Below are 11096 nucleotides of genomic sequence, written 5' to 3' on the forward strand. Positions count from 1 at the left end.
AAAAAAGCGACAGAATGTGGTATGCGTTTGAGAGAAATGTTGGTGCGCTTTAAAACGTCCTGAAACAGTCTCACCGTGGAGAATTAAAACACGTACAGATTATTGCATACCAGAGTGATTTACGCAACACAAACAGACCACACACTCGATGTTATGGAACGTTCGGTTGTTAATTTTTGGCGCCAGTTATCGAAAGAATGTTCTCTGGAATATGACGCCATTTTGAGCATAACCTAGTGTAGACAGAACCCAGCACAACAAAAGAAATGACAGCGCCTCGGCCATTTTGTTTCCAGTGGTGCTATTTTGGGCTTACATTCAGTTGAATTTCTTTAGCGCTTAGCAGCTTCCAAGGAATTGACACAACTAAATTGTTACAGAGCTCAAAAACGTTAAAAGACGACGCAATTATGTCACGTTCAATGAAATTGCACCATTGAACTGTTTTTTTTTTTTGTGTTAGCAGTGAGCTGTCTTTATTATAATGCCTTGGTCACTAGTCAAATTTGTTAAGGTTCCTATCTAAGCCACAGATAATCAAAATGAACATTGCTTGCTATATATAGGTGTAGGTGAAGAGTAATTCACCATATACATACAGATATTGAAAAGCTATATTTATTATTATGGTAGGCATCCAAATGTTTTTTTTTTTTCATGCAGTATTAAAATTATCTCTCACATATCTCTTAAATACTTAAATGTACTTTTTTTTTCAGACAAACCACAACCATTTTGCAGATGTGTGTATATATATATTTTTTTTCATCAAAGCCTAGTCCAGTTTCCTTTCCAAATTCCTTAGTTCTCCCCGATTTCCAGGTCTTTTTAATGGGCCTTTAGGCATGTAGGTGACTTGCTGTGGAAATACAGTATGTTATTATATTTTATGCACAGAATCTTATATATTGAATGCCTTGGGGATCAGATGAAGAGATAAGCAAATGCAATCAATTATTTGTTCAAACCTGGTATATGGCTTCCAAAAGGTCTTGAGATGTAAAGAGGCATGCAGCTTCACCAGTGAAGCAGATTAGAACATGGAGCACATCTGACCAGCTGCCCACTGTAATCAGTAACACAAAAAGCCCACCCAGTCGCACAATAACTGTATTGAGAATCTGCTGGCCGGGTGGATGTTGTTGATCCTCTGAAACATTGATTATATATACTCATGATTAGACTCAAATGATGGCCAGTTTTGCAATGAAATTCCAATGAATAGAACTGTACTATAATAACCATTGGATTTTGCCAAATGGTTGTCTTACCATTCATGTACACAACCAGCAGAGTGTAGCAGATTGTGAGTGGGGTCCAAAATCTCAGAGCCTCGGTGGTTGATAGAAAGTGTTGGTTTATGTTTGATATAGCAGCAATTCCAGATACACTAAAAGTTATAATTAGGGCACTGCAGAGCCAGGTTAATATGGAACTGCCAGTGGTTAATAGTCCAATGCAAAGTCCACAATAGCGCTGTGTACTATGTATTGAATACATTGTATTCACATGTCGCCATACTCTGCTGCACCGGCTTGCCAAGAACCAGCTCAGCCCAACTGCAAGAAGCAGGCTTAGCCAGCCCTGCGGTGCCCCCTCATGGAGGAAATTAAGGCTGCAGGTTAATGCGCAGCCCAAGGAGAACTGGCACTGGACAAGCAGCAGTAACAATGGGTCATTTATTGAGTCCTAAACAAAAAGAAACAGAATATTTGATCTAAAATGACATCAAGTTGTCATGCACCAATTTATTAAATGTCACAAATAAATGATGCTCATACTGATCTTCCTGTAATCCTTGCTGAAATGGCTCTAAGAGAGAACTCTAGCACTATCAGTGATGCAACGCGAGACCCCACTACTGAAAGAACCACTGTTAGGACCCAGAACTGAATTTTTTCTGTTAGTCCACCATTCAGTCTGGTCCGTCGTTTAATGTCTGTTTCAGGATCTGCGATACTTAAAAGAACAGACAAGTGAAATCTACAAAAGCATCAACACAAAAACTGATATCTTATTTAAATATTATATCAAATATTATCATATAATCTTCATTTATACAGCATGGATTAAATAACATAGCATATATACATTTTTACCTCTGTGCCTCAACAAACAAGTACGTTTTTAAAAGGTTACGAAGAACCCAGATTCCACAAGCACCCACAAGCCCTGTGATTAACATAAAGATCAATCTATATTTATGATAAATAATCTATTGTTATAAAAATTGTAGCAGTAAATTGTCTCCTTTATTATTGAACATTTGTGATAGAATGTTCATTTCATAACTCACCTTGTAAAACACTGTGTAAAGGAATAGCACTTGGTGTTAGCCAAGTAGGAACACTTGGCAGAAAGCGAGAAATGAATGACAACATGCCTATGTAAGTGAGAAACTGTTTAATGCACCAATGTTTTGTTTACATAGATACTAGTCAAACTGGCCACACACACACACACACAAAACTAAATCTTAACGAATCAAAATCATTAATATTACTGACCTTATTTTGTTATTTTCTGTTGCGTTGTTTGTGAACCTCGCTCAAGTATAGCCTTTATCAAGTGCAGATATGAGTGTTGGAGATTTGGTAGCATAGTCTCAAAGGTCACTTAGGCCTTGATCAGTTTTTACTACTGTATGATTTGTTTCTCTACATCCACAAAGTTTTAATATATTAATGTATTTCCGTAATTATTTCTGAGGCCTGTTCCTGATTCAAAATTAAAAAAACTACAACATTATATTTCTGCCCTCTGCTTGGGATTATTTTCACTTCCGTTAACTGATATCATGTGTACTTTCCAGAGATTTTACGAGGGGACTTGAACTTTACACTGCATTCAAGAGCTTTGAACAATCAACAATTCCCACCCATCCAGAGTAGATCATTAATATTACATTTTGTTGCCCAGCAATGTCCAATGTACTTTATGAGGTAACATAGAAACATATATGTGATTAAATAGTTAATAATGATAATTTATTTAGGAAATTTTAATAGTTTTTTTTGGACTAGAAAACAAACACACTCCATTTTAATCTTTTATATTGTGAACCGTATCGCAATAGGACAATCGGACATTATTTTGTGATAGTGTTCCTCAAATGCAGCATCCTCTTCTGCACTGAAATGATTCTTCCAGTCACCAACCTCACCTATAAAACAAAGAAACATAAATTCTGAAAAAGAATAGAACAAATCCAATTTAAATGGTTCATTACAATAATAATTTCTAAAATAAAAAATAAAAATAAATAAATAAATAGAAATCACCTTTTCTCATGAACTCTGAAGCTGTGCGATCAAAGATTGTATCGGGTATAGTTGAGTAGTTTGCCATGGGGTTTTCTCGCATAGCTGAAAACGCTGTCATTTGCACAATATGCTCTATTGTACTTTTTGATAACTGACGTTTGAGGAATTGAGCAATGTGGGTTACTTCACGAACAGGGTCCTGAAATAAATTATACAAATATTCATACTTAGTCTCAATTACTCAAGACTTTTCATAGGCTCAAAAAGTTCAATCTATAGTTCACCCAGATATTAAAATTTGCTGAAAACTGATTCCCTTCAAGATCTAGATAAAATAAAATGTTGCATTATATAATTTATCACTTATGAATCATAATGGGAATATAAAGCTGATAAAAAAGCACAATAACCCATAAATAATACACACGACTCCAGTCCATCAATGAACATTTTGTGAAGTTAAAAGCTCTATGTTTTTAAGAAACAAATTCATCAAGTGATTTTACTTTTAAACAGTTGCTTCTGGCCAAAACATGAATCCATAATAATAACACCTCTTGTAAAAAGTCCATCTGCTGTTGTTCACTCACATTAAAATCCATTAACATATTTGTTAGTCTTGGACAGTTTATTTTCATTTGCAAATAGTGTTTGATCTGTGCATATTTCTCTCCTAATTCAGACGATATTACTTTTTTAACTGGAGAAAGCAATATAATGGATAGAGTAATTTCTCTTTCTATTTTATGGTTTGAAGTGAAAACTGTCTTAATGATGGATTTGTTTTTACCAACATGCAGTTTGCTGATGACTTTCACTACTTTATATCGATTATTGTGATGTTTTATCAGCTGTTTGGACTGACGGCACCCAATCACTGCAGAGGATTCATTGGTAAACAAGTGAATTAATGCTACATTTCTAAAAAATCTGCTCAGATGAAGAAACAATCTACATCTTGAACTGACTGAGGGTGGTATATTGTCAGCAAATTAATTTTTTGGCTACTTTCTTAATAAGAGAAAAATATGTATTAAAAAATGTGATTGCAGAAAGCTGATTGACCTCTTTCATGTCTTCATATAATATGTAAAGGATTTTCTTGTTATGTCTTTCCCTCCAGTATCCTTTAACATGGTCATACCAGGATCCCCAACCCACTGAAAAAAAATCAGTCATTATGAGATTCATTTAAGATACCATAATTAAGCGTATTCCCATTTTACACAAAACAAGGCTATTGCTGTAGTGAACAGTCTAACTGCAAAATTCATGACTTACATTGCCCTTTCATGAACTTCTCCAGATATTGTGACCAAGGGCCAGGCTCTGGCTGGTAAAGATTCATGCGGTCAAAGTGGTAATATGAAACCACAGTGTCCTTCGGATTACGGGCCACATATATAACCTATGGTATAATAAAGGTGGGTTTAGCATTCACATAATATTGCATTTTTCAATACAGCCTATTAAATCTAACCTTGCAACCAGCATCCCAGAAAGAACGAGGCACAAGTTGGATGGGAAGATGGGTTTTAATAACACGAGGGGGGTCCATAACCTCCAGCTTAGTTATACCTATAACATTAGAGTTTCATTTAATTTTTTGATGCATATATATATATATATATATATATATATATATATATATATATATATATATATATATATATATATATATTTATATATATATATGTTTAAAGATGCTAAACAGTGTTTGGTTCTATAAAACATACCAGAACTTGAACCGTCAGAAGCAGTCATCTCTAAGAATGGCATGCGCATCTGAGTGGGCGCACGCTTGCACTTTTCAACATCTCCTTCATTCAGGATGCTATCCACTACTTCTTGTATCCACGTAGTTCCTTTTACAGACAATAAGATTTCATTATTCAAATTGCATTGTGTTGTTTTCATAATTTGTCAGTCTTTTGTACTCTACCTGCTTTAGGATACGTGGCAATGAGTAGATCCTCATTTGACGCCTGGAAGGTCTCCACTCTCGCCCAGTACTTCACCACTCGCTCTGGTAATGGGATAGCCCGAATCTGACTTAGCCTTTCTCGGGTTGTCCCATCCATATTGTCCTTAAAGTAAGCTGTGATTAAGCATATAACCATTTTAATAACTTTTCACCAAAATACATTTTCCTGTGTCTAATCGTTTCATCACACGCTAGGACTTTTATTATTATGAATGAATTATGTATGAGTTAATGTTTTTAACGATTTAGTAGTGTACTAGCCTACAAAACGAAACAATTAAGCTGTTTTTATGAGAAAATAAGCCGTTTTTCTATTTTTATACCTGTTGAACCTTGGACTGAAGCAGACGGCGTTTTGTTGTTCAACTGCAGGGTACTGGTTTGGACACATTCTGATTTGTAACGAAATGTGCAGTGGCAGATTGCGCGGGTCTATCCTCCCTGCAGCAGGTGGCGCTACTGTGTAACACTTTGGTTCACTGAACGGACCTCTGACGCTGTAGAGGGAAAATGTGCGTTAGCGTGTGGACTGAGGGAAGCCCCTAGTTAGCCAAGAGTGGAAAACATGGATGATGAGGAGGTCGCCGAGAGTTGGGAAGAGGCCGCCGATAGTGGGGTAAATGTGCGATAGCTGCGCGTTCCATCTTGCTTCCACAAACAGTCTTTTCAATGTAGACAGCCTCGCGTGCAGCTTTAGGCTGATTCACTCCACCGGCCTCATGCTAGCGCGCTAGTCACGCCTGTGTATTTAGAGTTGGGCGGTAGGCCGCCTTTAAAGGGAAACTGATCCCAAATCTGATGTTGTGGGATATTCCGTATTTTAAACCAGTGGGTAAAGTAGAGGCGATTTTGAAAATGGAACTCGGTGAAGCGACATGTTAGTGTGTGACGTAAACAATCTGTGTTCTAAGCAAATGACGTAACGTAATGAAATGAAACTGCCTGCTAACTAATGCTAGTGAACTTAGCCGGGGCAACTTCTGAAAAATAAAAAGGGGCAAATCTTTCTTTGCCACCGCGTAAGAAACCAAAGATGGCTGCCGAATGGACTGAGACCTGTTGGGTGTCGTAGAGAAGGGACTGTGTCTTTTTGATATGTGTATACTTTTATGAGTTGATTTTATGCGGAAATACAATTTCAAAGCAGCGGAGTATCGAGGTAAGATAGTCTCCATTCAGACAGTCAACGGTTTATCTCAGAAAGCTCGGTTCTTGTAACTTTCTGATAGTTTTAATTTACAGATGTGTTGATCTTGTGAGCGAGACTATTGTTTTGTAGATGCATTTTAAAGAATTGTCAACTCAATTAAAATAAGAAAAGGCAGTCTTTTATTCGAAATACTGACCTTTTTTCGTCGTCGAAATGGAGGATGAGTCTAACTCACAGTCTCTCCGTTCGCTTTCATTGCTTTTTTTTCTCTCCAGTAGAACAAGAGTGGATCTGTGGTTGTTATTCTGCTCCACATTTCCGGTTGTATTCCATAGAAAAACGTAATTCATTCTTTCAGTACAAAATAAGAATGAGTGAATTACAGTTTTTTTTGTTATGATGTTACTTTAAATATGCCCTTGACAGAAAAAAGTTAATTAGTATTTCATATGGCGTTCCTTTACTCTCAGTTATTGCCATATAGTGACAGAGCGCGCGCGAGAGAAAGCGTGCAATATGTTTTATCATTTATCATGGCTGCTCTTTTAAAACGTGAGACTTTTTAAAGGTTTCTGTCAGTATTTGTCTGGCAGCAACGTAAACACCCCAGCCATTAGGCTCTGTAAACACATCTTTCCCTACTTTTGAACGTTTCCCTCCAGTCTCTGTTTAGAAAAGCCTTATATTGTCTACCTACACAAGCAGCACTCTGTAATTTGGTCCTGTCATTAAATTAGCCTCTGCACTAAGGATGTATAAATAACTTTGTGAAATTGAAAACTTGCTGCTGGTTCAGAGGCCCCTCCTTGAAGCGCCTGTCCGTGCTGTTTTATAACATTAATACATGCTATATTCTTCCGGTACAAGTGTTAATTTTATGTGTTTGAATTAGGAAATGGAAAGAAGACTAGAAGAAAAGCTTCGAATTAGTCAGAAAGAAAGGTATGTCTGGTCATCCTTGAGGCCATATTTTGCTCTGTGTTGCTTGTTTTACTCTAATCATTTTTTGAATGCTCTTCCAGACTTTCAAGTGGCAGTCCGAGCCGTTCTCCAATGAGGACAGCGATCGTAATCCAGGACGACTCCCTCCCCGCGGCACCCCCACCTCAGATTCGTATTTTAAAGCGACCCTCCAGTAATGGATCTTTAGGATCGTCTGTGACGCAGACTCGACCCTCCCCACAAGTAAAGTCCTTAGCTCAGCGAGAGGCAGAATACGCAGAGGCCAGGAAGAGAATCCTTGGCAGTGCTACTCCTGATGACACACCACAGGAGAGACCCAATTCAGACCGGTAAAACACTGACACACTCATTAGAGCAAAACTCTTATGGTTCTGGAAGCCAAAACTGATATTTTTAAAGATAATGCATAAACTTTTCCATACATTCCCACCATGAGCTCTGAGACTGAGCAACATAAGCTTCTGTAGAGGGCCTTAAGTGACCATCATAATAGTGGAGTCAGCAACTGGATAATTGGAAGATCCTTGATGTAATGTGTTTATTACTACTATAGCATACTAGTACAAAAACTTTATCAAAAGTGACCGTAACGTTTTTTCATTGTATCAAAAGATTTCTATTTCAAATAAAGATGAAAATCTATTGTTTTGTTCATGGCTTAAGGATGGTTTACGTAGGATGCATTTTGCTTTAGTTTATACTGTGCTACCTTTCTAGTGAAAATAAGTTCAGTGTTTAAAAAGCTTATATCAGTCCACGTCTCGTGTTTTTCCAAGCAAAAACGTGTTCTGTGTGAATAGCCACTTACTTATTTCTAAAGGGGACATTGGATGCTCATTTTCCAAATGGTATTCATGAAATGTCTTTAGCATATGTTGCTCAATGGTTGTTTAAAACACCCTTTTTACCTTATCTATGATCTGTGAAACAGCTGTGATCATAATGACCTGTTTCGGGTGCAAGTCTCATTAAATGATAATGAACTACTGCTCACCCTGCCCATCTCTTCCTTTTTTGTGTATTTGGTGGCACTTTACAGTTGAAAATTAAGACGGTGTAGGTTTTTTGGGGATTTAAAAAAAAAAGTAGTGAATGGATTTTTATCATTGTGGGTGGTTGTGTCCACTCAGCAAGACATTTATATGCAAACGCCATGTAAAAATGAATTTTGCATCTGATGTCCCCTTTAAAAAGACTTCCAGAACCAAGGCTGAAGCCATTTATGAATGGCTGCTTTAAAATATTATGCCAAAATGCTTGCTATATCTTGGATCGTAAATTTGACATATTGTCTATCCTCAATCAGATCCCCACGTGGAAGCAGCCATACACTTTCAGAGGAAAACAGAACAGGAAACCATGTGGTTCGACAGCCAGCAGGTCCAGATGGTACACAAGGTTTCCACCACCAGCGCAGATAGGAATAGCCGCCTTTCCTGGGAGAACGGGAGAGGTGATAGTGCGTCTCCCAGAACACTGTTGAAATTCAGATCATTTTTATCAATATTTAGGATGTGGGATATTTTTCAAATAAGTATAATACCCTTTTGAATCCAGCACGGCATGTGTGGAATATAACAGGGGAAAGAGACATGATCTCGAGGAGCGGATGGGGAACGTTCCTCGCTTTTACACTGTGATGAGGACCTCGCTTCCGGACACTGCTCACTGTGATGTCCAGCCCCCAGCCCTCAAAATCAAAATAGAGAGAAAAGAAACCAAACTGCAGAACTATTGTCCCTTCCTCACGTAACTCAGCCGTCACTGGCAGCCAGCCTGTCCCGTCAAGCCCTCTGAAGAGACATTTGAAACAGAAGATAACTAGCGCTGGACGTGCTAGAACCGATAAAAGGATGGTATGAGGCACCAGCTTCCTTCAGCAATAATTCTAGAAATATCACTAATTATTCAGAGCTCCCTTCCACACTTTTCTCTAAAGCCTTTGTATTGCTTGTATTTGTCTTTTGTTTTAATTTTGGTTGTTACTGGCTCAGTCTGCTAATCGCCATATGTTTTTAAATGGGAAAGAAGCAGTGAGGGTATGTTTGTGGAAACTCAAGCTGACTTTAAGTTCTTTATTGTTTACGGTTATCGCTCGCTCTCTTTTTTCTTAATGTTGTTTTACTCATAGTTCTTCCTCTGACTGTCCTGACTTCAACATAAAGTAAAAAGAATAAAAACAAGAACTAGTAGAGAATTAAATGAGTGTGGCAAATTTCTATGCCCTTTTATATGATTTAAAAAGGTTCTTTTCAGACCTGTGCATTTGAAGTAAATCCAACGGAAAGATGACTTGTGTTAAATATTTGTTGTGCTGGGAAGAACCGAGCGGAAGGGGGGTATGATCTAGGTGGCTCCCTCGCCTCATTTCTTTATCAAATCTGCTGTTGGCCATTTTCTTTTCTTATGTAGAAACTCCGGTTGTTGTGAGGAAATCTGAGCGAATGAATGAAGTTGTGTATCAGTGGAGATGTTTTTAACTGAATGATGGTGCAATGTAAAAAGCTAACATGAAGTATTGCTTCAAGATCATTGAAAACACATCTATGACTGGATTGCAGAATGTCCTATAAGAGATTATTTAACGTTTATTAAAACCTAAGAGAAAAGGAAAAAGTGTGTTGCACCAGTGGCTTAACAACACACCTTTAATGGAGTGTTAAGTTGACCTGGTTGCTTTGGCTCTTGCAATACAGTGTCTATACATGAAGAGCCATATTACCTTTCTTGACTGTAACTCCCGTTTTTTTTTTTTTCCCTTCCTAAACCTTCCTCTCCTCTACTATCCATGAGTGATATCTCTGCCTCCTGCAGTTTATGGAAATACCCTTTAATCTGATATGTCATTGTTCACCCACTGTGCTGTAACAAATCAGGCCAGACGGGTTTGTCATGGCCTGCCTGAGAACACAGAAATCTGCCTGTAAATACTTTTCAAAATGCCCATTTAATAAAGACTTTTTAAATAAAAAGATAATTTGGAGATTATTAATATATATTTTTTAATTATTTAAATGGAGGAATTTTTACTTTTGCCTCTAATGGTATCCAACATTTTGCAGATGCATTATGCAAATTAGTCCTCTTCCAGAAGACGCTATTATGTCAATAGGGCAGGCCGATATGGCAAAAAAAATTATATTATGATAGTCTTTCATATCAGTCGATTTTGATGAATTTTGCCATCAATTTTAAATCTTTATTACCAAATTTTTATTTGGTGAAATGTAATTATTCTGACACTGAAAGGGATAGTTCACCCAAAAATCTAAATTATGTCATTAATAACTCACCCTCATGTCGTTCCAAACCCGTAAGACCTCCGTTCATCTTCAGAACACAGTTTAAAATATTTGAGATTTAGTCCGAGAGCTTTCTGTCCCTCCATTGAAGCTGTGTGTACGGTATACTGTCCATGTCCAGAAAGGTAAGAAAAACATCATCAAAGTAGTCCATGTGACATCAGAGGGTCAGAGAATTTGTGAAAACATCGAAAATAAATTTTGGTCCAAAAATAGCAAAAACGACGATTTTGTTCAGCATTGTCTTCTCTTCCGTGTCTGTTGTGAGAGAGTTCAAAACAAAGCAGTTCGGTGTTCATCTTCAGTTCTCTCTTCACAGCAGTTCAGTCAGTGTACTGTTTGAGTGTGAATTACTCCGGGATATTGGTTTGTTTTAACTCAGAGGGAGTGTCAGCCACATTAAAAAAGTTAACAGATTAAGTCATTTGTGGATT

The 11096-nt window shown here is 37.4% G+C and overlaps 3 protein-coding genes across 6 annotated transcripts; 1 reads left to right on the forward strand and 2 right to left on the reverse strand.

Moving 5' to 3' along the window:
• Nucleotides 1–602: 602 nt before the first annotated feature.
• tmem82 (transmembrane protein 82) lies at nucleotides 603–2654 on the reverse strand. Its single transcript, XM_052594843.1, has 7 exons — nucleotides 2508–2654; nucleotides 2297–2383; nucleotides 2100–2172; nucleotides 1782–1959; nucleotides 1272–1689; nucleotides 969–1150; nucleotides 603–859 (listed from the first exon to the last, which is right to left on the reverse strand). The coding sequence occupies exons 2-7, from the start codon at nucleotides 2379–2381 to the stop codon at nucleotides 776–778; spliced, it is 1020 nt and encodes a 339-aa protein (XP_052450803.1). The 5' UTR covers nucleotides 2382–2383; nucleotides 2508–2654; the 3' UTR covers nucleotides 603–775.
• On the reverse strand, nucleotides 2389–7108 carry sult1st5 (sulfotransferase family 1, cytosolic sulfotransferase 5). 2 transcript variants are annotated; one of them, XM_052594841.1, is made up of 8 exons: nucleotides 6594–7108; nucleotides 5206–5361; nucleotides 5000–5128; nucleotides 4744–4841; nucleotides 4545–4671; nucleotides 4329–4423; nucleotides 3282–3462; nucleotides 2389–3163 (listed from the first exon to the last, which is right to left on the reverse strand). In XM_052594841.1, exons 1-8 carry the CDS (start codon nucleotides 6745–6747, stop codon nucleotides 3051–3053), a joined length of 1053 nt encoding a protein of 350 aa, XP_052450801.1. In that variant the 5' UTR covers nucleotides 6748–7108; the 3' UTR covers nucleotides 2389–3050. The 2 variants fall into 2 exon arrangements, with proteins under 2 accessions (XP_052450801.1, XP_052450802.1); XM_052594842.1 differs by lacking the exon at nucleotides 6594–7108 and adding an exon at nucleotides 5571–5715.
• On the forward strand, nucleotides 5700–9562 carry szrd1 (SUZ RNA binding domain containing 1). Of its 3 annotated transcripts, none has more exons than XM_052594846.1 (4): nucleotides 5700–5863; nucleotides 7290–7339; nucleotides 7420–7689; nucleotides 8667–9562. In XM_052594846.1, exons 1-4 carry the CDS (start codon nucleotides 5813–5815, stop codon nucleotides 8779–8781), a joined length of 486 nt encoding a protein of 161 aa, XP_052450806.1. In that variant the 5' UTR covers nucleotides 5700–5812; the 3' UTR covers nucleotides 8782–9562. The 3 variants fall into 3 exon arrangements, with proteins under 3 accessions (XP_052450806.1, XP_052450805.1, XP_052450807.1); XM_052594845.1 differs by having other exon boundaries at nucleotides 5715–5869; XM_052594847.1 differs by lacking the exon at nucleotides 5700–5863 and adding an exon at nucleotides 5911–6406.
• The last annotated feature ends 1534 nt before the right edge of the window (nucleotides 9563–11096 follow it).

This window comes from Carassius gibelio, chromosome B23, assembly GCF_023724105.1.
Source record: "Carassius gibelio isolate Cgi1373 ecotype wild population from Czech Republic chromosome B23, carGib1.2-hapl.c, whole genome shotgun sequence".
NCBI lineage: Eukaryota > Metazoa > Chordata > Actinopteri > Cypriniformes > Cyprinidae > Carassius > Carassius gibelio.

What these genes read in the sequence shown, in the direction of transcription:
- szrd1 (XM_052594845.1), top strand. Translation starts at nt 5,813, where the DNA reads ATGGATGATGAGGAGGTCGCCGAGAGTTGGGAAGAGGCCGCCGATAGT. An exon ending in CCGCCGATAGTGGGGTAAAT is followed by an intron (nt 5,870 to 7,289) that starts GTGCGATAGCTG and finishes TGTTTGAATTAG; the next exon opens with GAAATGGAAAGAAGACTAGA. An exon ending in GAGAGACCCAATTCAGACCG is followed by an intron (nt 7,690 to 8,666) that starts GTAAAACACTGA and finishes ATCCTCAATCAG; the next exon opens with ATCCCCACGTGGAAGCAGCC.
- tmem82 (XM_052594843.1), bottom strand. Translation starts at nt 2,381, where the DNA reads ATGTTGTCATTCATTTCTCGCTTTCTGCCAAGTGTTCCTACTTGGCTA. An exon ending in TTGTTTGTTGAGGCACAGAG is followed by an intron (nt 1,960 to 2,099) that starts GTAAAAATGTAT and finishes TGTTCTTTTAAG; the next exon opens with TATCGCAGATCCTGAAACAG. An exon ending in GCTGGTTGTGTACATGAATG is followed by an intron (nt 1,151 to 1,271) that starts GTAAGACAACCA and finishes TCAATGTTTCAG; the next exon opens with AGGATCAACAACATCCACCC.
- sult1st5 (XM_052594841.1), bottom strand. Translation starts at nt 6,747, where the DNA reads ATGAATTACGTTTTTCTATGGAATACAACCGGAAATGTGGAGCAGAAT. An exon ending in TCTGGGATGCTGGTTGCAAG is followed by an intron (nt 4,672 to 4,743) that starts GTTAGATTTAAT and finishes ATTATACCATAG; the next exon opens with GTTATATATGTGGCCCGTAA. An exon ending in TTCAGAGTTCATGAGAAAAG is followed by an intron (nt 3,164 to 3,281) that starts GTGATTTCTATT and finishes TTTGTTTTATAG; the next exon opens with GTGAGGTTGGTGACTGGAAG.